This window comes from Chiloscyllium plagiosum, unplaced genomic scaffold, assembly GCF_037043375.1.
Source record: "Chiloscyllium plagiosum isolate Xiang-an unplaced genomic scaffold, Cpla_swu_hap1 HiC_scaffold_28, whole genome shotgun sequence".
Classification (NCBI taxonomy): domain Eukaryota; kingdom Metazoa; phylum Chordata; class Chondrichthyes; order Orectolobiformes; family Hemiscylliidae; genus Chiloscyllium; species Chiloscyllium plagiosum.
In genome coordinates, this window is record NW_028270166.1 from 32,659,329 (window position 1) to 32,685,999 (window position 26,671).

Consider the following 26,671-nt stretch of genomic DNA (forward strand, 5'->3'; position numbering starts at 1 on the left):
AGGACTCCAAAGTCCCTTTTTCTTTAGATTTCCAAAGCCTTTACCCATTCAGTCTTTGTCTCTATTCTACCAATTAAAATTATTCCCACATTGTTGGTTTGGTGTTTCTTTGATCCACTATCAGATGTGTGTTTTGGCAGCATGATAATTACCCTACTGGGCATATGCTTGGGCAGAATCTCTGCAAAACTTAAGTGAATTTTTAAAAAATTTTTGAACAACCAAGTTGTGCTCTGTCCCCTAGTGTTGTGTGTACTGAAGAAAACTGTTCACCTGACAACTGACTTGAGACTCTGTAGTATGGGCCAACACGTCCGAGCTTATTTTAGCCACTCTCAGGGGAGACACAAAGTGATCAGGGGGCAGGAGCAGCTGGCAAAGGCAGACACCACATTCATGTTGCTGCAAGGCTGCTCTCAGCCGAACATGGTTGGGGGAGGTCCTTGTGAAGGGATTGGAGATATATACAAATGGTGCTGTATGGCTTACAAAACGACACGGTTCCTCTGTTCGAATGTATAATGAACATTTACATCCCAGATCCTGTATCTTACTGGATCTCATTTATATGTCAGATGGTTGGAAGCTGGCCATGCACAGTATTTAGAAATGGAAGGAAGGGATGAAATTGAGATGTTACAGATAGAATTAGCAATGTATTGTTAGAAATGAAAAAAAATGGACTTAGAGAAAGTTGAAAATATTTGAATTAGAAGACAAAAAAATGCAAAAAGAAAACTTCAAATGGAAGAAGAAAAACAGAGGGAAATGGAATTTAGAAGATTTCAACTCCAAAGAAATAAGGGAATTTAGAGATTGAGTTGCTCCTAAAGCAGCTTAGAGAAAAGAAAAATAGACTATTTGGAGATAGATGAAGTACTAATTTTAGAGAACAGACATACAGACATCCAAGTTGGGCTCGAAATAAAAGTGATGTCAAGAAATTAACATGCTTTCATTGTAGTAAGATTTGACAAATCAAGGCCAATTGTTAGAAAAGAAAATGGGAGACTGATTGAAGTTGTAGGAACGTACAAGCAGCATTCAGAAAAGGAGGCACTAGGAAATGAAGTGAGTACTAAAACTGTGGTAGTGACACAAGATTTTATTTCCCTGGAGTAAGAAGTCGAGAGTGTGGTGCTGGAAAAGCACTGCAGGTCAGACAGCATCCGAGCAGGAGAATCGACGTCAGGCATAAGCCCTTCAAGGGCAACTCTCCTGCTCCTCTGATGCTGCCTGACCTGCTGTGAGTTTTCAGCACCACACTCTCGACTCTGATCTCCAGCTTCTGCAGTTTCTCCTATGTACCTAAGAAGGGAGAGATGGCTTAGTCATGAACATTTTTTTTGAAGATTGAGAAGGGAAATTCAATCATTGGAGGTTCTGACTATTTTATTTCAAAGGTGGAGGCTGTTCCTTATGTTTCAAATCAGAGAGAGACGTGAGCAAGTCAGTCAGTAATGCTGGCCGATGATACTATTTGTCTTCTAGAGGGGTTGACAAAAAGGACATATTAATTGGAGGTTATAAGTCAGTCTTGTTATATAGAGTTGGATTAAAGAATGACTTAGTTAATAGAGAAGTTCTAGTTTGGAATAGTGAAACAAATTCCTCAAGAAGGAATTGACTCTATTTTGGGGAATGACCTGGCACGTGCAAGAATATTGGCTTCAGCAGAGGTGGGAGAACAACCAGTGGAGATAAAAGAATCTTGTGTTACATAAAGAACATCCAGGATTGTTTCTTGACTATGTTGTTACTGGATCTCAGACCCATAGAATTAGACAGGAAGAAAAGAAGTCTACAAATAAAGGAAATTATTTAGTAATTAATTTATCTGATATAATTTTTTGAAAATTTAACTAAAATAAATGAAGACAAATAGAATAAGGCTATTGTATTTATCTCATCTTCTTTAATAGAAATGCAATAGCTCATCTTCTTTAATAGAAATGCAACAGTCAGATTTGAAATTGAACAAATTATGTCAAATGGTCTACACAGGAAATTGAATCCGAAACAATGAGTTATTATTTGAAAAACAAGGTTTTAATGAGGACATGGAGGCCCACCCAAATATCAGTCAATGAGGAATGGGCAATGGTTCATCAGGATGATAGTTCTAAGTATTATAATGAAATTTTACGAGTGGTTTTCATGAAATTCCAATGGCAGGTCACTTAGGTATGAGGAACATACAAAATCGAATACTATTTCATTTTTATTGGCTAGAATTTCATGAAGATTTGATCCGATTTACCACAAACAAGCCATACATACATATGGTTTTGCTTTTCCTCAACAATTTTCAGCTTCAGGAATTGACACTTGCTCTTCTGGAGGAAAGGAAGCTAATTATTTGGTGAGTATCTGGTAAGTGACTAAAATTTATTCTATTCCAAATGTTCAACAAAGTATTTGAAAACCTAATTAAATATACAATCAAATAAAATAAGTAAACAGTTCCTTAGAACACATTAAGTATGACATGACCCCAGTGATGGGTCACAGTTGAAGCATGAGGGATTTCACAGATGCCAGTTTGGTCTAGAGCAAACACATCCAAAACAAGTTTCTGAAGTTCAAGCAGCTTCAGGTCAGAGTTTATGAACTATAATCACTGACGTACATCAAGGAGCGGGTAAAGTTACCTGGATTATTTGTACTAGGAGGCAGTTATACTTCTAAATGTTGGGTTACCTGATTTGGTCAGAGTTGAGGGGCAGGGAAAGGTACTCAGAGGACAGGACTCTCAGCTTTGCAACTACCCAATGGGTCTGAGCTGCTTTTAGTTCTAATAAAGAATCATACTGGATTCCATATGTTCATTGTGTTTCTTGCCCTTAGATGCTGCCAAACTTGCTGCATTCCTCCAGAACCTTTGTTTTTTATTTGCATTTCTTTCAGTTTGTATGGACGCAAATGAGAGTCATAGAGCCATAAGAGATGTACAGCATGGAAACAGACCCTTCGGTACAACCGTCCACGCTGACCAGATATTCCAGAGCCGCAGGATGGATGAACCAACTGACCATGGCACTGTCGTACAGGAAGCCTTTCAAGAGGGAGATGTAAGAAGGAATGTATATTTGATCATACAAACTGGGAGCAGGAATAGGCCATTCGGAAGGGCCTGAGTCATTCCAACTTTCTTCCTGAAAAGCTGGTGAAAAGAGTCCTGGAATATTTTTAAGGCAGAGATAAATGGAATCTTGGTAAACAATGGGGTGAAAAGATATCCCAAATAAGTAAGTATATTGATTTGTAGTTACAATTAGTCATTATCTTGCTGAATGGTGGAACAGGTTTGAAGGGCTGAGTGACCTAGTCCTGCTCTGAATTCATATGTTTTATGTATGTTGACTCAAAAGGGGACTGTCTGTGTGGAGTTTGCACATTCTCCACATGTCTGCGAGGGATTCCTCTGGGTGCTCCAGTTTGCTCCCACAGTCCAAAGACGTGCAGGTCCGGTGAATTGGCTATGCTAAATTGCCCATAGTGTTAGGTGATTAGTCAGAGGGAAATGAGTCTGGGTGGGTTACTCTTCAGAGGGTCGGTGTGGACTGGTTGGGCCAAAGGGCCTGTTTCCACACTGTAGGGAATCTAATCTATTCTAATCGAATCCTCACTAGGTCTGCTATCAGGAAACCAAATTTATATATCAGTCAGGATAGAGTCAGCAGTTTTCTGTAAAATTCCAGACCACATTTAACCGTGCCTTCGACATTTCAGTTAGCTTATATTGCAATTTATCTCTGGGCTAAATGGCTATCACCCCTTTTATAGCCTCTGAAAAGCCAAAAATGAGCCTGTTTCAATTGAGTTGCAGTCGTATATAAATGTCCTTCCTGGACTGTTGTAGTCATGTGATTCTGCTCTATTCTGCCCAGACTGCTGCTGTTTGAACACAGAACATCTGAGATTGTGTAGAAGAGCTGTACAAACAAAACTACTGACAGACTGACACAGGAAATTTCAGAGCTATAAACACTGCTAGAAGTAACTGAAATAAGCTAAAAAGGAACAAAGAAACAGGGCATAACACTGAATCACTGGACAATAGAAAATGGCTGCAGCTTTTCCTCTCCAATTTCAGTCAAAATGAAAAGTGATATGAACCAAAACTACACAACAGCAAAAGTTTAAAATAAAAACAATTCAGTTTAACAAGTCAGAGCAGCTACACATTAAGAATATAGCACTATTGGGAAGGGACTGTTTCAAAGTGCATTTCTCCCTGAATCTCTCTGAAGAACCAAAAAAGCAAACTGCAGAAATGTTGAAAGCCTTGAAGGCACATGCTGATGTCTAAATGAATGTAAAAGACAAACAGTATGTGTTCACTGTATGTGTTCACGTAAGGTGAAAAAGAATCCATTGATGCATATAATGACCTCATTAATTCAACTTGCATAATTTGCACAATTAAAAAACAATCAATCATGACTGTATTAGTATAGATGGTCCTGCAATGAAAACATAGCTACTGAGCGAAAAGAAGCTTATTTTCAGGAAAACAATTGATATTTGCAGAAGTGCTGAGTTTCAAATTATCAGCTAGAACATTTCATTGCTGAGCAGGCAGGCCTTGCATTAAACTAATAAATGTACCAGGCCCAAAGGACAGAACATTGATGGACAAAGGGGAGAATGCAAATACTACAGAGAATATCACACAAACAGGAAAGTATGCCCAGTGTGATTAAAGCAGTGTTCTCACTGCATGAAGTTGAATTATTTTGCACACAAGGTGAGAAGGAAGCATCTTTGTGCGAAGCTGCCTCAAGCTGCGCGCAAATACTCAGTGCACAAACACCAGGTGTTACTAAACACTGAGGTTTTACTTGTCCCTAATGTTATGAAGTAGAGGTCTGTTGACAGTGCTCCAGGTACTTGGGTTGTGTGCCTAAGAAAGGATATACATTGTAAAGTAAAAGTATTGAAAACTTATCGAGGCACCTTAGAGTGAAATAATTGGGAGAGGAAAATTTTCTCTCCCTTGCATTTTCCGTAATTTCCAAGTTGAAATATTTTCTCCTTTAAGCTGTATACTGGATCTGGAATGTATTTTACAAATATGAAGACTATTACTATTATATAGAGAGGAACATGCTGTATAGGGAGATGTTGAATTTTCTTGGACATACACAATATTTGACTCAGACATTATTCATAAAATTTAATTTAATGATTTCACTAAAGTATATGCTTGGAGAAAAGAAAATCACCAGAAACATACCCATATACTTGATGTAACTATAACACAGGTAGTGTCCAATATCTATAAGGTACACTTAGGAATGTGATGAAATACTCTCCTTTGCTTGCCTGTATGACTATAGCTTCAACAACACTCAAGGAGCACACAATCCAGTTCAAAGCAGCCTACTGATCAGCACCCCATTCACCATCTTTAAATATTCATCATTTCCACTAGAGGCAGCAGTGTGTACAATAATATCAAATTCATTGCAGCAACTTACGCCGGCTCCTTCCACAACGTCTTCCCAAACCTGTGAGTTTGTCAGAAAGGGCAGCAGACACATGGCAACACTTGCAAGATCCCTTCAAAGTCACACAGTATATTGACTTGTACTCCATTACTGGTTGGATCAAAATCCTGGAACTCCCTAACAGCATGATATGTGAACTCATAAAATAGACCGTCAGAGTTTAAGAAGTGGCTCACCACCATCTTCTCCATGCCAATTATGGAAGAACTATACTCACATCCTACAAACGTATATTATAGAAACATCACAGGTGCAAGAGGTCATTTGTGGCATCTCAGTTGCTGACTTCCTGAGACGAAATGCAGTCTGCTTCCCAAAATGAAAATAGTTTTGTGCAAACTTTAGAATAAATCAATGCTTTCTGCATTTAATTCCCACTTACTGTGTTACTTACATTACTAAAAGTGAATTATTGGATAATTCATTCTTTAAGAACAAAAATGGTTTTACATTATCAGAAACAATTCAGCATAAACCAGTGTTGGGGTAAATGGATTCTTGTGATTTCAAAATAACGAATGCCTTTTACTGCCCAACAGATATTACAGGAAGTCATTTTTGTGTAACTTCAACTAAATTGTAGATTTGTTGGGAAATGTTTGGCAGGCTGTCTTGAGACCTAAAGTGGAGATGTGCAAAGAGTACAAAAGCTATTTAACAAAAAAAATGATTAAGTCATTGAATGAAATTTTTGGGTTCTGACTCGCCTTATTTTTCCTTTTTTAATTCCTTTCCTTCACTACTGACATACACCTTTACCTGGGAAAAGTGACTATTTTAGTCACTCAATAATTCTGTTGATCAGTCACAGAGTTGTGTCTCAGCACAAAAGATCTTTCATCTTGTTCAGTGTTCTGCTGCTGCGCAGGGCACCACCTAGTGATCCAACTAAGAATTGTTGGCATTTTCCAAACAACAGCTGATCATTAGCAGAAGACAGAAATCCATGAGGTTGGGTGTCAGTATGTTAGCTTTAAAGACTTAATCTAATAATTTTTCAATTTTTCAGTATTTAACTTCATAATTCAAATACTAACTTATCATTGATAACTATATTGCATCAGAAAGGGTAGAAAACAAGAATCAAGGACTCTTATGATGCAGTGGCAGTGTCCTTATCTCTGAGCCAGAAGATGTGGGTTCAAGTCTCACTTGCTCCAGTGGTGTGTAATAACATCTCTGAATAGGTTACTGAAAAAATCTAGTAAACAAGAATCTGGTAATTATTGAGTGGAAGTCTTGTGACTATAGTGGTAGCATCCATGCCTCTGAGCCAGAAGCTTTAGGTTTAAGTTCCACTCAGGACCTGACACCCAAGAAAAGTGAGTTAATAATCTGGCTAAAACAAGTTGAGTATCACTTTGGAGATGGTAAGAGTGGGAGAGATTTCTGGCCACCTATGTCATGGAAAGAAGTTGGAGATTCTACAATCACAATTCACAGTTCCAGGATTACAACACTTATCTAAAAATATGTTATTCTAGCAACTCTGACTATATGTTGGTTTGGCTCAGTTGGATAGATAGCCAATAAGGATCAGTTAGTACTAACAGCATGGTATGTGATTCCTGATCCAGCTAGGGTGGATTGCTTGACTTACCTGTGATGGAGGTTGAGGTGCTATGGGTCAGACTTGCCTATGAAGAGCAACGTCAAGAAAAAAACTTACTGATAATTCTTTCAGTTAATTCTTTCACAATTTTAAGGTGACAATTAAATTATTGGTTTTATTGTGCCATGATATCTGCCACAATGTTAACTTGGGAAATATGAGTCAGCATTTCAGAGATCTTTCCTTCATCAGTATTCTTTGCCTATTCTTCCTGAAGGTGCTGACTGATGATGTGGTATTGTTCTATTGGTGCTGAATAACCTCTGACCTTTTTTAAACTTACAAAATGCAACTTTTCACATGAAACCTGACTGCATTTTGGCACAATATTTGATTATGTAAAGAATCCCAGCTAAAAGGTGTAATGTCTATGGAAAATAAAGTATTTGACATGTAATTCACAAATTATATCAATGGTCCACTCCAGAGATTTGAGCCCTATAAGCTAAGTTGACACACTGAACTGCTGGAGTGCTGAACTGCTCGTGGAGTGCTGGACTGTTGGAAGTGCCTTCTGGATGAAATGTTAAACTGAGACCCAGCTGCCCTCTCAGGTGCCTGTGAAAAAGCTTTTGTTTGAAAGCTCTTTGAAAAGTTTAGAATAATAAAAGCATTGAATGCTATTTATAGTCTCATTACATCTGCTGGCAAGTTTATTCTATTTGCTGTAACAGAATATTTTTCTGCATTGTGCTTTGTTCAGCTGACTTTTTTAAAAAAATCTTATGTTTTAAGTAGTGTTAATTTCACTTGTTGAGATAACTACAAAAATAACTTTAAAATGTTGCTTTTATTTGAAGAAAATCACACTGTTTTGATGTATTACATCACATGTTAAATATAATTATGTTGAGAAAAATTGTGATAACAATCTGTCATGCTGGTTCATAGTTCATGACTTATGCGTTGAATATTAGATTAGATTCCCTACAGTATGGAAACAGGCCCTTTGGCCCAACAAGTCCACACTGACCTTCCGAAGAGTAACCCACCCAGACCCATTCCCCTGCCCTATATATATCCCTGACTAAAGCGCCTAACACTATGGGCAATTTAGCAAGGCCAATTCACCTAACCTGCACATCTTTGGACAGTGGGAGAAACCCGAGTACCCGGAGGAAACCCACGCAAACACGGGGAGAATGTGCAAACTCCACACAGACAGTTGCCTGAGGCGGGAATCAAACCCAGGCCTGGTGCTGTGAGGTAGCAGTGCTAACCACTGAGCCACCGTGTTCTCAAGTGGTTGGTTTTCTATAAACTATTTTAATGATTAGCTTATTTATAAGCCATTAGATTCATTCATATTTTATGGGCCAAATATGATCAACTAACTCCTAGGAGAAACAGAAGACTTTTGACAGCTTAGATTGATTGTTGCTTTTATATGAAATAAAACAACCATTTATTTAGATGGTAAGCATTTGGCTTTACTTAGTTGACCAGAATAGAAATTCAGTTTAGGAAAAGATTGGCATTTATATAATGTCTTTCAGGACATCTCACAGCATTTGCAACAAATTAAGTATCTTGAATCGTAGTTGCAATTCTAATGTAGGAAATGCAGCACTCAATTTGTGTCGAGTAAGCTCCGCGATCAGCAATATGATAATAGGAAATCTGTTTTATTTAGTGATGTGATCGGGGTGTTGATATTGGCAAGAAAATCAGGGATAATTTTGCTTCCCTCTTTGAAGTTTTGCCAAGGGATCTTTTACTTTGTTTGACAGAGCAAGCCAGGTCTCATGTTATTTGAAAGGTAATACCTCTAGCTGATGTGTCAGTCTAGACTTTTGTGCATGGTACACGGATCCTGTGCCCACAATCTTCGGCCTCAGAATTGAGAGTTCTATTTACTGAATCATAGCTGACTCAAATTTGGAGACAAAGTTGGTTTTATTTTCTCTGGACAAGCTTCCATTGTTTCTGACGTTCACCAATCACCCTTTCACAGTCTTCAAGCTGAAGGCAAAATCATGTTTGCCTGTAATTCTACCACAGTCAAAATTATCTTTAGCAACATTCAACAGATAGAAATTGGTATAAATGTAAACTACTGCAGATGTTCAAAATCTGAAATATAAACAAAACTTAGTTGGTCAAATAAAATTTCTGAAAAGAAAATAATTTATGATTTGGATTGCAGTGACTTTTTTAAGGTAGAAACTGGACTTTCCTTGAACTGTGAAAACAGACAATTGAAAATTGAGTCTATTTTACACCAAAATCATTTTTCTTCAATTAAGTTAATGGAAACTAATCAGGTGTTCTGAAAAAAATATGCTACAAATTTACTAATATCTACATCCATGCCATTGTTGAAGACCATTCGTACTGCCAATACGAGGTACATGTTGAAAGCATGACCAAAGTAATTGTAGTGAGCAAGTAGAACAGACCATTGTTCTGACAAGAATTATCACATTCAGGAAAGGAAAAATTACCAAAGAAATTCAAGATATGGGGTAAAATCGGAAAATGCCAGATATGAAATCCACGAAGGGGAGATGGATTAAGTACTGGACCCTTTGCTTTCCCCGATCTGATAAGATCATAATCTCTACTTAATGTTAATGAACCTTGTATGTTGACATTCAATGCATTTCATTCTCATTTTTAACTTTGTATTTTCACCAGTTGCCGTTGTAACTTTATTTTATGCTGTGTAGTTTCCTACATTCAAATGTTATGTAGTATAGGCGATCATCTCAAGAAGCAAACTATAATTATGTTTCACCCTCAGTTTTTTTTCCTACGCAAAAAAGTTAACGTTTATCTCTACCACGGATGTGTAATGTCTTACAACATTAATTCCAACAGCTTTTTCCGCCTCAGGGATAGACAAACACCTGAATGGCAATCTAGACGAAAAGTTGCGGAATCTCTCTGACCCCGAACCCCTCCCCTTTCCAGTTGTTAAGAGTGGAGTTGAGCAGATCAGTCCCCTCCGCCCGTTTCTTATTACTCCTTATCAATATCAGCCCCGTGCAAACAGATCGGCAGAACGTAAGCAAAGGATACTTACTGCGATTAGAGAGAGCGCGTGTGAGAGTGAGAGAGAGGGGCTGGGATAGCCATGAAGTTGCAGGCGGTGATGGAAAACCTGCAGAGGCAGCAGCGTGCGCGCCTCGAGCTCGAGGCCCGGCAACAGCAGAACGAGCAGCATCACCAGCAACAGCCCCAGTCCTCGCGTGCGCGCCTTCAGCTCCAGGCCCAACAACAACAGCAGCAGCAAATTCAAATGGAGCAGCGCGAGCCTCGCAGGCTAACGGCCGAGTTTTCCAACGACAACAAGATCCTGGTGATTGCGCAGCAGAGCATCGCTGCTCAGCAAACAGCAGCACTGGCCGCCATGAGAGCAGCGGCAGCTGCTGCAGGGGCTGACGTTTCAGCCCAACGCGTTCTCGACGAAGGAGACGAAGAGGAACTGGGTATGGAACGAGGCGATAGCCCGAGGCTTTCCGAAACCAGCGAGGCCTTCTCTGGGGGAGATGAAATGGATCGGGGAGAAGAAGAGGAAGAGACTGCGGAGCCGCGTTATCCCGATCCTTTAGGGTCCGAGGAAGACATGGCTGCTGAGGAGGAAGAAGAATTCGAGGACGAGATGGCTGAGGAAGGAGGTAGCGGAGTAAAAGAGAGGGGAATGCACCACTCTGGTGAGGTGCATCGTTTGCCCGGGCAGCGGCGCCCTATAACCGGGCTCCCTTGCCAGCCACACCCGCAGATGCAGCAAGTCCAGGATCAGGCCGAGTGGACATATGAGGAACAGTTTAAACAGGTATTTACAAACTTGTAAAAGCTAACATTTGCCAACTTATTTTATTCAGTTCTATCATGCGATTAGCATCCTAAATTCGCACATATTAAAAATACAATTAGGTTTTAACGTTAATTTTATATATGGGTTTAATTTTGAATTTAACTATCTGCACATTTTGCGTATCTTTCAATGTTAAACGCTGGGGAGAGGAGGAGGAGGAGGAGTTCGCAATTGACGTTTGACCCCAGGCATGTTAAGTCTGCAACAAATGCATACACGACGACGTCCAGCATGTAATCCCTAGATGGCATTTGGTAATATGCTGAATGGCAACTGCTTTCTTCCCCTTCTTTGGATGAAATATTTATGACAAATAACCAGAGCAAATTTTTTGGTTTGCAGAAATTTATCATTAAAATATTTAGGAAGGAACTGATAAATACTACAGTGAAATTTGATATTTGTATATAATTTTGTTTTTTAATACTTGTCATGTGGGTAATGTGAAAAAATGGCAATAATTAGGTATGCACACATTTCACTTTGAAATACATTTTTCTTCAATTTTATAAACTGAAGACTTAGTCAAAATTTCTAAATGCTTTGAAGCAGGTGATCCACTTGATTCTTGATACCTTTCTGTTTTTCTACCTGCTTAATTAAACCAAAATAAACCTTTACTGAAGGGTAACTTAGAAATGTTACGTATTCAGTTTTATCTTGGATAATTACTGATAAAAGCCTTTTAAATATGTTGAAAGTTTGAAATATTGTACAGTATGCAGAAGCTAAAATTATGCTTCAGTGAGAAATTTCAAAAGCTATTGGTTTTTGGCAAAAGATCAAAAATGAGTATGCTGGTTTGTTTGGATATCATCCAAACCATTTAGTGGTTTCTGTGTTTGGCAGCATTTAAGCAAATGTTACAGCATAAATTTAAGGCCGAGGAGATTATTATAATGACTGCAACAAAAATGTAAATACAGGATGAACCCTTGCCAAATATTCAAAACAGTTTGCACTAATCTGAATCTAAAGTCATAAACCCAGTGCAGTGGAATGTCTTCAGTTAAAAGATCTCAGCAATCCTAATGTTTTCAATTATTTCCTATGGATTTTAAGTTAACATCTTGCATTTATTCTGTAATTCTGGGTAAACGCTGCTAACGTAGGCAAAACCATGATGTGTACTGAAGTATGTCTTGTGTTTCATGATGTATACATTTTCACTTAACCATGGTACATATGAACGGAGATTAGAATGTTGATTTAAAAGCAATTGTATAACTGAGAAATTGAGATTTAAACATGAAATTTATCAATTGTAATTAAATGCATAAAATAATTGAATTAGTGTAATCACTGAACTTTTAAGCAATGCCAGGAATTTGAACTATTCGCTTTTAGTTTTGTTCTGTTATTTCAATTTAGTGCAGGAACATGTAATGAAAACTAAGCTGATACTGAATTTGTGACTGTCAACTGTTGATATACTTTTTTTTCTCTCTGAATTAATTTCTCACTGGCTGAGAACTGGTTTCCTGTCCTTCCATTACTTAAGACTAGAAGGAGGAAGAAATCAAGAAACTGTAGATCAATCTGTTTAAATATCAATTGTAGGGAAGTTCCCTGAGTCTATTATTGGTATCCTGAGTAGCTGAGTACAGTATTTGAGCAGGTATGAACTAATCAAAGAGAGACAGCATGGATTTGTAACAGATAGTCGTGACGAGTTAATTCTGTCTTTTCAGGAGCTTCCTAACAAAATGGCCAGTCATTGTAAGTTGCATTTAATGGCCTTTCGGAAGCTAATTGAGGCCTCATAGTGAAAAATATAACTAAGTAAGCATAGAATAGTGGGATTTTGGAACTAAGGTTAATTTCATATTGTCAAGCCTTTAAACTATTGAGGAGCAAATTGGTTTGGTACCAATTTACCATATGAATGTCATTGTGCACATGTTTAAAAATAATTATCAAAAAGGATAATAGAAAGTTTCCTTAAATCTTTAAAAGATTTGGAATACAGATGGGAGGAAGTGATCTTTCAGTTTTAAGGAACCTTGGTCACTCCTCACCTGGCTACTGTGTCTCATGATATATTCATTAATGAAAATATAAAATGATTTAAATATTGAGGATAGTCTTTATAAAATTAGGTTGTATTTCGTTTAGCAGCTGCCAGTGTTGAATTTCATTTTTAAGTTGCATATAAGGCTCAGCTGCAATGCTGGATCGTGTTGATGCTTTGTGGCCACAGTTCACAAGGTATGTTAAGAGTGAGGATGACAATTTACTTCATCTTAATTCACAAAGAAAGAGATTCCAATTCTTCCATTTTGTTGTTTATTTTCCCTTCACTGTTCAAAATGTTAATCACGCTTTGTGTAAAAGATGTTCTGATATTTGTCCTAAACTTGTCTATTTTTAGTTTGCACCTGTTGAAATCTTATTCTATTCTTGGTTGAATTTTTATTATTCCAGTTTCTCTCTCTCTCTCTCTCTCTCCTTTCATTCCCCTTTCACTGTCTTATATATCTCTCTTTAATAAATCCCTTCTTAGGTGCCTATTTTTCAGCTTGGTAAGTCCAGGTTTCTCAAATATCATCAGAGCTGAAACTCCTGGCATAAGGATTCATGTTTTTTCTATTCTTAAATGTCTGTTGTTTCTCAGTGACCAAATCTGCACACAATACTCAAGGTGTGGTCTGACCAGTGCATTCTGCAAGGTTTGAACATTATTTCCTCTATTCTTTTTGTTTTAACTGCAGTTTTGATTTTATTTGCTGACCATTTGCAGATGGTATAGTTATTTCAACACTTCATAAGTTGCTACTTCTCCTTCCTAAGTGAAGTACTTCCTGTTCTTTTTGCATAACTTATTCAATTGATTATCATTTGCAAATATTACCAGTTTATAAAGCTTTGAATCCAAATTAATGATGTCAAGGAAAACTCCGAGCGGAGTTTTTGTGCATACTATTCAACACAGCAACCAACTCCAAAATTATCTTCCAGCCAGTTTCTCACCCACTTCAAAATTTTATTGTCAAATCCCATAAATGCAACCTAAAAAACCTTGTGGGGAGTTTTATTAAAGGCATTTTAGAAATCCAAGCACACCTGCTGTAAGGTAGTCCACTTAGATTGTCACATCCTTGAGCAAATAAATCAAGGAGTTGAATAGGAAAGATCTTCTGTTTATATAGAAATCTAACTGCTGTATTATTGCATGGGTAGACCTAAGTTCACCCATAACTGATTTAATTAATCTTGGAACAAACGGAGTATGAGAGTTGCCAATTTTTGGTTTTTGAATATGGCATTACTGCTTGCTTCAAGCTCCTCAGTTTTGATTCCTTCATACTAAAGTGACTATCTTGTCTTCCAGCACTGAAGAAATACTATCAAACCCTGGTGAATTATTTGTTTTAAAGCTCTTCAGCTTGAGATTTTTTATCTCATTTACATTGAAGGCATGCATTTGTCTTTGATATTTTTGGAGAGAGAACTTTTTTTTTCTTTTTGCCTTCTACATGCTTTGAAGATTCATTTATTTAAAATAAATTTAGTATTTAACTTTCGGGAATATCTACATCCTTTTATTGCCCTTGTGATGTCAGCTGGTACAGCCTCTGATCCACTTTGTCTCCCCTGATAATGGCAAAAAGGTATGGATTAAAATAAGCTCTGAAGTTTTGGTCCAACCTATGGAGTCTGGAGTCATTTGTCAGGCGAACAGAGTTTTCTTCTTCACCTACAACAAGAGGAGATGGAGCACAACTTGATTGTTCAAAGATTTTCTCGCTCTGCATCTTTGTAGAGATTCTGCCCGTGCACATGCCCAGTTGGGCTTCAGTAGGGTAATTATGCTGCCAAAATGCACATCTGATAGTGGATCAAAACCAACAATACGGGAATGTGAGAGGTTATGCACTTTGGTTGGAAGAGTACAGGCATAGACTATTCTAAATGGATAAGGGCTTCAGAAATCTGACTCACAAAGGGACTAAGGAGTCCTAGGATAGTCTTAAGGTTAGCATGCAGGTTCAGTTGGTGGTTCAGAAGAAAAAGGCAATATTAGCATTTGTTTCAAGAGGGCTAGAATGCACGTGTTCAGGGATCTATTGCTGAGACTGCATAAGTCTCTGGTCAGTTCACATTTGAGATATTGTGAGCAACTTTGGATTCTGTATCTAAGGAAAGATATGCAGACTTTGGAAGGGCCCACAGGGAGTTTACAAAAATGATCCTGACTATCAAGGGATAGTCATATGAGGAGCAGTTTTGCACTCTGGATCTGTACTCAGTAGAATTTAGAAGAATGAGTGAGGGAAATCTATTGAACCTTACAGAATAATGAGAGGCCTTGTGTAGAGTGGACATGGGGAGGATGTTTCTATTCGTCGAGAGGCCAGGACCTGAGGGAAAACATCAAGTGAAGGGACGACCCTTTAGAACTGAGATGACTCTTCAGCTGGAGGGTGGTGACTGTGTGGAACTCGTTGCTACAGAAAGCTGTGGAGGCCAAGTTATTGAATGTCTTTAATTCAGAGTGAAATAGGCTCTTGATTATTAAGGGGATCAGAGGTTACAGGGAGAAGGCAGGAAAATGGAGTTGAGAAACATAATAGCCTGATCTAATGGCAGAGCAGACTCAATGAGCCAAATGCTTAATACTCCTATTATTTTACAATCTTCTCTGGCGTGGATGTGTGCAGCTTCAACAACAGTCAGAAAGCTCGATGCAGTCCAGGACAAAGCAGACCAGTTGATTGGCATGCAATCCATTGTCTTTTAACATTCACTCCCTTCACTATTGATGTACAGTGACAGCAGTGTGTACTATCGACCAGATTCGATTGAGTAATTCACCAAGACTTCTTAAACAGCACCTTCTAAATCTGCAACTCCAATCAGCTAGAAAGTGGAGGGCAGCAGGTGCTTGCGAACTTCACCATCTGAAGTTTTCCTCTAAGCTACACATAATCCTGTCTTGGAGCAATATCACTGTTCCTTCTCTATCGCTCAGTCAAAATTGTGGGCACCCTTTCTAACAGTGCTGTGAGTGTGCCTCCAATCCCAAGGATTGTAATGGAGAAAGCAGATAACCACCACTACCTTTGACAGGGCAATTAGGGAAAGGCTACAAATGTGTAAATCATGTGAAAGATTAATGTAGATTTTTGTGATCAAATCGTTTCTCTTTAGTTATGCTTTTCAAGTTTCCATGTTCTTCTGATCACCTTTGTGGCATGTTTTGTGTGATAATTTATATGTCAGTGAATTCATTCTCACTGCAGAATATGTGAAGGAAATTTTAATCCTTCATTTCATTGTTAATCAACTGATTACTCCCACCAATGTCTTTTTCCTAATCCTGACTCGAAATACCGATTTAATCTATATGCCTGCTGCTCCTTGGATGCTGCCTGTCTTGCTATGCTTTTCCAGCTCCAGACTTTTCGACTGCCAATAGTAAGTGTTCTGCATGATAGATAATAATTTGAGCGATGTTAAAGGCATGTGAAAAAAGCAGTACATTAGCTCTGAGTGACTTTAGACTTCATGTAACCTGGGAAGTAAATTGGGAAAGGTAGCCAGAAAGATGAATTCAGACAGTATATTTGAAACCGTTTCCAAGAACAGTATATTGTGGATCTGACTAAGGATCAAGCTAATTTGGATCTTGCATTGACCAAAAAAAAGGGTGAAAATAAACAAGGCAAGCTAGCAAGTAATATAAAAATGGTCAGTAAAAGCATTTTAATATATTAAAAGGAAGAACGAGGTCAAAGTGAATGTTGAGAACAAGGTTGGCAAAATAATAATAAGTAATCAAGATATGGCAGAGGTCTTTTATAAAAAGTATCTTGCATCAGTCTTCATGGTGAAAAACACTAATAGCATTCCAAGATACTAGTAATCCAGGGGCAAACTATCGCTATTGGAGAAAGTACTCGAGAAAATAGTGGGGTTAAAAACATAAGCCCCTAGTCTTGATGGGTTGCGTCTAGGATTTTAAAGGAAGTAGCTACAGAGATGGATGCATCTTTGAAAAATCCTTTTGATTCTGGAAAAGTCACAAAACTAGAAAACTGCAACCATAACATAATCACGCAGAGTCAGCATGTCTTCATGCCTGACAAATTTACTACAGTTCTTTGAAGAGGTAACAAGCAGTACAGATCGAGAAGCAGTAGATGTATTTGAATTTCCAAAAGGTGTTTGATAGGTTACTGCATAGGGACACTTAATGTTGAGAGTATTATATTAGCCTGGAGAGATGTTTTACTACTAATAGACATAGTTAGAATAAATGGGATATTTTTGAGGTTGATACTTTTCAACTAATGGAGTGCCTCTGGGATTAATGCTGGGCCAAAATAATTTACAGTGCATATTATAGATTCTGATCATGGAAGTGAAAGTGCTATCAGCAAGTTTGCAGAGGACACAAGAATAGATGAGAAAACAAATTAGGATGACACAGGGAGTCTTCTGTGGGATATCAACAAACGTAGAAAAGTAGATGCAGAAGTGGACCCTTTGAGTCTGCACCACCACGCAATATGATCATGGCTTTCCATATCCCATTCCAGCTTTCTCTCCATACCTCTTGATCTATTTAACTGCAAGGGCTACGTCCAGCTCCCTCTTGAATATATTTAATAAACTGGCCCCAACAGCTTTCTGTGGTAGAGAATTCCACAAGTGAAGAAATTCTTCCTCGTCTCAGTTCTGAACGGCTTACCCCTTTATTCTTCGAGTGCGACCCTTAGTTCTTTACTTACCCTTCACTGGGAACATTCTTCGGCATTTACCTGTCCAGTCCCGTCAGGATATTATCTGCTTCTGCGACCACCCCATCCCCAATCCTTCTAAATTCCAGTGAGTACAAGCCCAATCGATCCAGTCTTTCTTCACATGCCAGTTCTGCCAACCTGGAAATCAGTCTAGTGAACCTTTGGATTCCCTCAATAGCAAGAATGTCCTTGCTCAGACGAGGAAACCAACACTGCACACAGTACTGGAGGTGTGGCCTCTCCAAGGTTCTGCACAACTGCAGCAAGCTATCCCTACCCCTTAACTCAAATACCTTGCTATGAACCCAAAAGGACTGTCCACCGACCGACTGGCGCCCGTGCCTCCCTGCCCCGGAGGTCAACCTGGCGCCGCTATGAATACCTAGCCAGCTTGCCATTAGCTTTCCTTACCGCCTGCTGTGCCTGCATGCCAATCTTCAACGACTTTTCCACCATGATACCCAGTTCTTGTTGTACCTTTTCCTAAACTGGTACCATTCAGATAATCTACCTTCCTGTTTTTGCCACCACTTTGGATAATCTTCCATTTATCCACATTATATTGCATTTGCCAAGTTATTGCCCACTCAGTCAGCCTGTCCAAGTCATGCTGCAACTTCTTAGTGGCCTCCTTATAGCGCACACTGCCACCCAGCTTAGTCTGCAAATTTGGAGATAGTATTCAATTCCTTCATCCAAATCGTCAATGTATATTGTGAACTGCTGCGGTCCCAGCACTGAATCCTACCCTACTTGTCACTGCCTGCCACTCTGAAAAAGACCTGATTATGCCAACACTTTGCTTCTTGTCCGTTAACCAGTTCTCTATTCACATCAATACATCACCTCTGTTATCATTTTGTTTACTAACCTCGTGGGACCTTTTGAAAGCCTTTTAAAGTTCAGGTACACAACATCCAATGATTCACCCTCTGCTAGTCTCCTCCTCAAAGAAATTCCAGATTCGTCAAGCATGATTTCACTTTAGTGAATCCTTGCTGACTTGGACCGATCCTGTTACTGCTTTCCAAACGTTTAGGTATTGCACCCTTATTAATTGAGTGCAGCTTTTTCCCCACCGCCAATATGCAGCTAAGCAGCCTATAATTCTCTGTTTTCCCCTTGCCCGATCTCGCTCTCTCTCTCACACACTCTCTCGCACTCTCTCTCTCTTTCTCTCGCACTCTCTCTCTCTCTCTCTCTCTCTCTCGCGCTCTCTCTCTCTCTCTCTCTCTCGCACTCTCTCTCTCTTTCTCTCGCACTCTATCTCTCTTTCTCTCGCACTCTCTCTCTCTCTCTCTCTCTCTCTCGCACTCTCTCTCTCTCTCTCTCTCGCACTCTCTCTCTCTCTCTCTCGCACTCTCTCTCTCTCTCTCGCACTCTCTCTCTCTCTCGCACTCTCTCTCTCTCTCGCACTCTCACTCTCTCGCGCTCTCTCTCTCTCGCTCTCTCTCGCGCTCTCTCTCTCTCGCGCTCTCTCTCGCGCGCGCTCTCTCTCGCGCGCTCTCTCTCTCGCGCGCTCTCTCTCTCGCGCGCTCTCTCTCTCGCGCGCTCTCTCTCTCGCGCGCTCTCTCTCTCGCGCGCTCTCTCTCTCTCGCGCGCTCTCTCTCTCGCGCGCGCTCTCTCTCTCGCGCGCGCGCTCTCTCTCGCGCGCGCGCTCTCTCTCGCGCGCGCGCTCTCTCTCTCGCGCGCGCTCTCTCTCGCGCGCGCGCTCTCTCGCGCTCGCGCGCTCTCTCTCTCGCGCTCGCGCGCTCTCTCTCTCGCGCTCGCTCGCTCTCTCGCGCTCGCTCTCTCTCTCGCGCTCGCTCTCTCTCTCGCGCTCGCTCTCTCTCTCGCGCTCGCTCTCTCTCTCGCGCGCTCTCTCTCGCTCGCGCGCGCGCTCTCTCTCGCGCGCTCTCTCTCGCGCTCGCTCGCTCTCTCTCGCGCGCGCTCTCTCTCGCGCTCGCTCGCTCTCTCTCGCGCGCGCTCTCTCTCTCGCGCGCGCTCTCTCTCGCGCGCGCTCTCTCTCGCGCGCGCTCTCTCTCGCGCGCGCTCTCTCTCTCGCGCGCTCTCTCTCTCGCGCGCTCTCTCTCTCGCGCTCGCGCGCTCTCTCTCTCGCGCTCGCTCTCTCTCTCTCTCGCGCTCGCTCTCTCTCTCGCGCTCGCTCGCTCTCGCGCTCGCTCGCTCTCTCTCGCGCTCGCTCTCTCCCTCGCGCTCGCTCTCTCTCTCGCGCTCGCTCTCTCTCTCGCGCTCGCTCTCTCTCTCGCGCTCGCTCTCTCTCTCGCGCTCGCTCTCTCTCTCGCGCTCGCTCTCTCTCTCGCGCTCGCTCTCTCTCTCGCGCTCGCTCTCTCTCTCGCGCTCGCTCTCTCTCTCGCGCTCGCTCTCTCGCGCTCGCTCTCGCTCTCTCGCGCTCGCTCTCGCTCTCTCGCGCTCGCTCTCGCGCTCGCTCTCGCGCTCGCTCTCGCGCTCGCTCTCGCGCTCGCTCTCTCTCGCGCTCGCTCTCTCTCGCGCTCGCTCTCTCTCGCGCTCGCTCTCTCTCGCGCTCGCTCTCTCTCGCGCTCGCTCTCTCTCGCGCTCGCTCTCTCTCGCGCTCGCTCTCTCTCGCGCTCGCTCTCTCTCGCGCTCGCTCTCTCTCGCGCTCGCTCTCTCTCGCGCTCGCTCTCTCTCGCGCTCGCTCTCTCTCGCGCTCGCTCTCGCGCTCGCTCTCGCGCTCGCTCTCGCGCTCTCTCTCGCGCTCTCTCTCGCGCTCTCTCTCGCGCTCTCTCTCGCGCTCTCTCTCGCGCTCTCTCTCTCGCTCTCGCTCTCGCGCTCTCGCTCTCGCGCTCTCACTCTCGCGCTCTCACTCTCGCGCTCTCACTCTCGCGCTCTCACTCTCGCGCTCTCTCTCTCTCGCGCTCTCTCTCTCTCTCTCGCTCTCTCACTCTCTCGCTCGCTCTCACTCTCGCGCTCTCACTCTCGCGCTCTCACTCTCGCGCTCTCTCTCTCGCGCTCTCTCTCTCGCGCTCTCTCTCTCGCGCTCTCTCTCTCGCGCTCTCTCTCTCGCGCTCTCTCTCTCGCGCTCTCTCTCTCGCGCTCTCTCTCTCGCGCTCTCTCTCTCGCGCTCTCTCTCTCGCGCTCTCTCTCTCGCGCTCTCTCTCTCTCGCGCTCTCTCTCTCTCGCGCTCTCTCTCTCTCGCGCTCTCTCTCTCTCGCGCTCTCTCTCTCTCGCGCTCTCTCTCTCTCGCGCTCTCTCTCTCTCGCGCTCTCTCTCTCTCGCGCTCTCTCTCTCTCGCGCTCTCTCTCTCTCGCGCTCTCTCTCTCTCGCGCTCTCTCTCTCTCGCGCTCTCTCTCTCTCGCGCTCTCTCTCTCTCGCGCTCTCTCTCTCTCGCGCTCTCTCTCTCTCGCGCTCTCTCTCTCTCGCGCTCTCTCTCTCTCGCGCTCTCTCTCTCTCGCGCTCTCTCTCTCTCGCGCTCTCTCTCTCTCGCGCTCTCTCTCTCTCGCGCTCTCTCTCTCTCGCGCTCATTCTCTCTCTCTCTCTCTCGCTCACACTCTCGCTCACTCTTCCCCCCCCCCACTACTCTTCTGGAGTCCACAGAGTGATGGAAAATGATCACCAATGTGTCCACTATTTCCTTAAGTACTCTGGGATGCAGAGGAAATCTCTGTGGACTTACTGGGTTTTCCCAGTACCATTTCCTGACGAACAAGGATTTCCTACAGTTTCTCCTCCATGCTTGACACTGTGTTCCTAACGTTTCCCGAAGGTTATTTGTGTCCTCCTTAGTGAAGACAGAGTTAAAGTATTTGTTCAACTGGTCTTCCATCTCCTTGTTGTCCATTATATGTTCACCTGATTCTAACTGTATGGCACCTACATTTGTCTTCACCAGTCTTTTCCTTTTCACAAGGTATGATAGAGGGCAAAGTCTTGGCAGATGCAATATAATGTAGGAAAATTTGAGAGTATCCAGTTTGGCAGGCAGAATAGAGTAGCTTAATATTGTTTAGATGGAGAAAGCTGTGGCACAGAGGGATATGGAGGGTCCTCGTGTATGAATCACAAAAAAGCTATCATCCAAATGTAGTGGGTAACAGGAAAGACAAAAGGATTGTTGGCTTTGTTTCAAAGGGAATGGAGTATTAAAAATAGGGGGACCTTGCTAAAACCAGACATTGCAAGCTGGAATACTGTGGATAGTTTTGAGTGTGATTTATTGTTGTCACGTGTACCAAGACGCAGTGAAAAGTGTTGTTTTGCAAGCCATACAAGCAGATCATACCATACAAAGTGCATCAGGGTAGCAGAATAGAGTGCAGAATAATGTTTAGTCCCCTCTTTTAAGGAAAGATATACTGGCATTGGAGGCATTCCAGAAATGTTCATTGGTTAATTCTGGCTATGGAAGGATTTCTTATATAGAGAAGTTGAGTAGGTTAGGCTTATACATTGGAGTTTAGATTAGGAGGTGACCATATAAGATTTTTTAGGGGGCTTGATGGTATGGAGAAATGTTGTTTCCCCATTTGTGACAACGTATGCAACCAGAGGACATGGTGTCCAGTGTATACAGTGGCCCATTTAAGCCATACGTGGAGGCATATTTTTCTCTGGGCATATGGAATCCATGGAATTTTGTACTGCAGAAGACTGTTAAGGCTGGGAAATTAAGTGTATTCAAGGCTGAGAGATTTTTAATCAGTAAGGGAATGAAGCTTTGGGGACAAAGGCAGGAAAGTAAAGCTGAGGATTAACGGATCAGGCTTAGTCTCATTGAATAGTGGATCAGACTTATTGTGCCAAATGGTCTATTTCTGCTCCTATATTTTGAAATTCTTACGATCAATAATCTTTTCATCCTCCTGGTCAATGTTATTTTCTCATAAATATGTTTCACTCGTAATTTTTACTCAAGCATTGGCAAGCTTTGGTAAAAAGACTTTGCGAAAAGCAACTTTTTTTTCCCCCTTAAATTTCTTTTACACTTTACTTACTGTTGTGCAGGGTGGTGGGAGGCGGGGGGGGGGGGTGCCTATGAAAATGTCCTTTTTATGGTATATCTAGCAAGAATTGATGTATGTGCACTAGGCATAAACCTTACATTGTTTAGCCATGATGTTCATGTTGTTCCTATTCAAATGGGTGATGCTGACTCAAACCTTTATTCATAAATTTTTCATCTTAAAGTGTGAATTTTTTTCCTCCTTTTCTGGGGTCACCTAGATTATTCTTTTATTGTGCTTTAACAAGGTTAGAAACATGCAGGACTATATACAGATATTTTCAAAATTCAAAAAATAAGGTAGTAGTTGCCTTTCAGTATCTTGAGTACATTTACCTGCTGTCTAATTCTAAGTGGAGTTAGAATTCTTCAATTTACTCCTCTTCACTTGTCATCAAACGTAAGCTATATTCAAGGTTTTCTAATTTCCTCTCAAATTGCTCTTTTGTTTTGCACTTGCCATTCATTTGGAAACCATTTTCTCTCTCACTTCATTTTCAAATCAGTGACTTCCTCCATTTATTATCCAGTCCTACTCAGTTCTGGTATTGGTTTTGTTCCTAATCTGTTAGTGTCTTTCAGGTTGTTCTTCCTTCCCAAACTTTCAAATCTTTTAAGGTCAAGAAGCTGAAACATTTTGCCTTTTGAAGTTCTTCATTACTTTTAATGAGGCTTTGAAAATCTTCTGTTTTTTTTAAAATGTCTTTTGTAAATCTGGCAAAGCTACCATTTCTTAGCTTTGATTCTACGTTTAATCTTTTTTGTTCATCGGATGTGTGCATCACTGGTGAGGCCAGTGGTGTCTTTTTAAAACTTTAGTGGGTTGACAGTTTTTTCATACAGTAGGTTTATTATTATATGTGGTTTTTACATATTTATAACATGCCTTTTTATGGTATATCCAGCATCACCTAATTGTCCTGAGTGCCCATGCAACTTTACATTTTTTAGCCACAGTGTACATTATAATGTTAGTACTTATTTATTGACCTATTAGTAAATCCTCTTGAGAAGGTGATGCACTTCCTTAAACTGATGCTGTCCATGTAGTGCATAACAAAGTGCTGTTAAGGCAATGCTTAAGCACATGCCTAACTTTTGTGGTGGTCAGTCTTTGCAGCAAGTACGTGAGTTACTCACTGCAGAATACTTTTGTAACCACAGTATCCTGTATTGCTCATTCATTTAAATTTTGTCAGATCCCAGGATGTTGTTGATGGGGGAGCTTAGTGCTGTTCTTTCATTAAGGGTAGACTGTTCGATTCTGTCTTGTTGGAGATTATCGTTACCTGACACTCATGGGGCACAAATATTATTTGCTAGCTGTCAACCCAAGTCAGAATTTTCTGGTTCTTTATTTGTGCAGGCAAAGGCTGCTTCAATATTTGAGGACATGAATGGTAATGAACACTCATATTAGTGCACTTATGACTCTAACCAGTGGAGAGATTTTCCCTGATTCCTATTAATTCCAGTTTTGCTATAGTTCTTTGATGCCACACTCATTCAGGTTCTGTCATGATGTTAAATGGCAGTCTTACCATACCCTGATGGAGTGAAGCTCCAAAAGCTTGCAATTATAATTCTGATGTTCAATTTTTGATTCTCATTTTAGTCTTTGTAATTCATTTCTTTTGTCTATGGTTGTACCAAGGCTGTTGTCCCATTTCCCCCTCAGTTGAAGCAAAACGCTCAGACACACTATAGTTGTACCTCTTTCATCTTTATTCCAGGCCCTGGAGGGAGAGAGAACGATCTCCCATGTTCACAGGGACATGAGTTCATTGTCTTCTCTGGAAGAGCAATTTTTCAATGAACTATATAGTCATATTACAAGGAGGAGCATCCACATAAGGCAAAATATATATTGATTGGGTGACCGTTACAATCAGTGAGTATCAATAGTAAAGATTAAGCCATCTGCTGTTAGACAATGAACAACTGGCTTCACATAATGAATACTTTTCACCTTGTTCAACTGACCTCACGTATTGAACGCTACCTCATCTTGTTAAATGGCTTTACATAATGAATGCTTTCCCACCTTGTTAACCCATTATCCTTGCCTCCAGAACCCCATTGTTAACTGGAAGTTCTTATCTGACCTGAGTCATGCTTAGCTGATCCTCTTGTTTCACAAAACTCAGAACATAACTCTTTCCCTGCATGCGCTCAGCTGAACTTCATTTCACAAAACTCAATTTTACTCTTTCCCTGCCTGCTTATACCCGATACAAATTCTCAGAGCCAGAGCTAGATAGGCTTTCACAACAATGTAAATTAGAGATGGAAACAGGTCATCATTACCTGTTCTGGCTTAGATGTGTCTCCAGACCCACAGCAATGTGGTTGAATTTTAAATTCCCTCCTGACAACTATGGATAGGCAATAAAATGATAGCTTAGCCAGTAATGCCCACATCCCATGAACAAATTTTTTTATAAGGTCACGGTACTCTCTGATTTGGAGGGGAACTCGCAGGTGATTGTGTTGTCATGCATTTGTTGCCCTTGTACTTCCAGGTGGCAGAGATTGCGGATCTAGGGGAATGAGTTTGCCAAGCGTTGTATTATAGATTGGGGGGGGTGGTGGGAGTGCAATCCTAGAGGGCATAGGTTTAAGGTGAGAGAAAAAACCTAACAGGGACCCAAAGGGCAACCTTTTCATGCAGAGGGTGGTGTGTGTATAGAATAAGTTGCTGGAGGAAGTGGTAGAGGCTGGTACAATTGCATCATTTTAAAAGGCATCGGGATGGGTATAGTAGTAGAAAGGGTTTAGCGGGATATAGGCCACGTGTTGGCAAATGGGACTAGATTAATTTCGGGTATCTGATCGGCATGGATGAATTGAACCAAAGGGTCTGTTTCCGTGCTGTACATCCCTGTGACTCTCTGAAGATTAGTTAAAAAGCAACAAATATTTTGAGTCAGTTGTGAGTGTTATTTACTCCCGGATTTCTTTTGTCGAGTTTTTGTTGTCTCAATAAACTGTGGAACAGGGCTTTGCACATCACCTAAAACACGTATCCTGTTCAAAGTTTTTGTTGCAAACGTTTCGTCCCCTGGCTAGGCGACATCATCAGTGCTTGGAGCCTCCTGCGAAGCGCTTCTTTGATGTTTCCTCCGGTGTTTATAGTGGCCTGTCCCTGCCGCTTCCGGTTGTCAGTTTCAGCTGTCCGCTGTAGTGGTTGGTATATTGGGTCCAGGTCGATGTGTTTGTTGATGGAGTTTGTGGAGGAATGCCATGCCTCCAGGAATTCCCTGGCTGTTCTCTGTCTGGCTTGCCCTATGATAGTAGTGTTGTCCCAGTCGAATTCATGTTGCTTGTTGTCTGCGTGTGTGGCTACTAAGGATAGCTGGTTGTGTCGTTTCGTGGCTAGTTGATGTTCATGTATGCGGATTGTTAGCTGTCTTCCTGTTTGTCCTATATAGTGTTTAGTGCAGTCCTTGCATGGTATTTTGTACACTACATTCGTCTTGCTCATGTTGGGTATCGGGTCCTTCGTTCTGGTGAGTTGTTGTCTGAGCGTGGCTGTTGGTTTGTGTGCCGTTATGAGTCCTAGGGGTCGCAGTAGTCTGGCAGTCAGTTCCAGAACTGACTGCCAGACTACTGCGACCCCTAGGACTCATAACGGCACACAAACCAACAGCCACGTTCAGACAACAACTCACCAGAACGAAGGACCCGATACCCAACATGAGCAAGACAAATGTAGTGTACAAATACCATGCAAGGACTGCACTAAACACTATAGAGGACAAACAGGAAGACAGCTAACAATCCGCATACATGAACATCAACTAGCCACGAAACGACACGACCAGCTATCCTTAGTAGCCACACGCGCAGATAACAAGCAATATGAATTTGACTGGGACAACACTACTATCATAGGGCCAGCCAGGCAATTCCTAGAGGCATGGCATTCATCCACAAACTCCAGTTCAAAGTTTGGGAGAAGATTTGTAGCTCGGGTGCTCGTTGTTGTGGTACACCTACGGGCGAGAGATGCTAAGACAAGCC

At 41.5% G+C, this 26,671-nt stretch overlaps 1 protein-coding gene across 2 annotated transcripts in view; it reads left to right on the forward strand.

The window, feature by feature from the left end:
- The first annotated feature begins 9,142 nt into the window (after nt 1-9,142).
- Nucleotides 9,143-26,671, forward strand: part of arid3a (AT-rich interaction domain 3A) — a 109,766-nt gene continuing 92,237 nt past the window's right edge. For both annotated transcript variants that reach the window (XM_043721024.2, XM_043721025.2), the window contains exon 1: nt 9,143-10,903. In XM_043721024.2, coding sequence (XP_043576959.1) covers nt 10,202-10,903 — 702 coding nt within the window. In that variant the 5' untranslated portion in view covers nt 9,143-10,201. The remainder of the gene's footprint in view (nt 10,904-26,671) is intronic.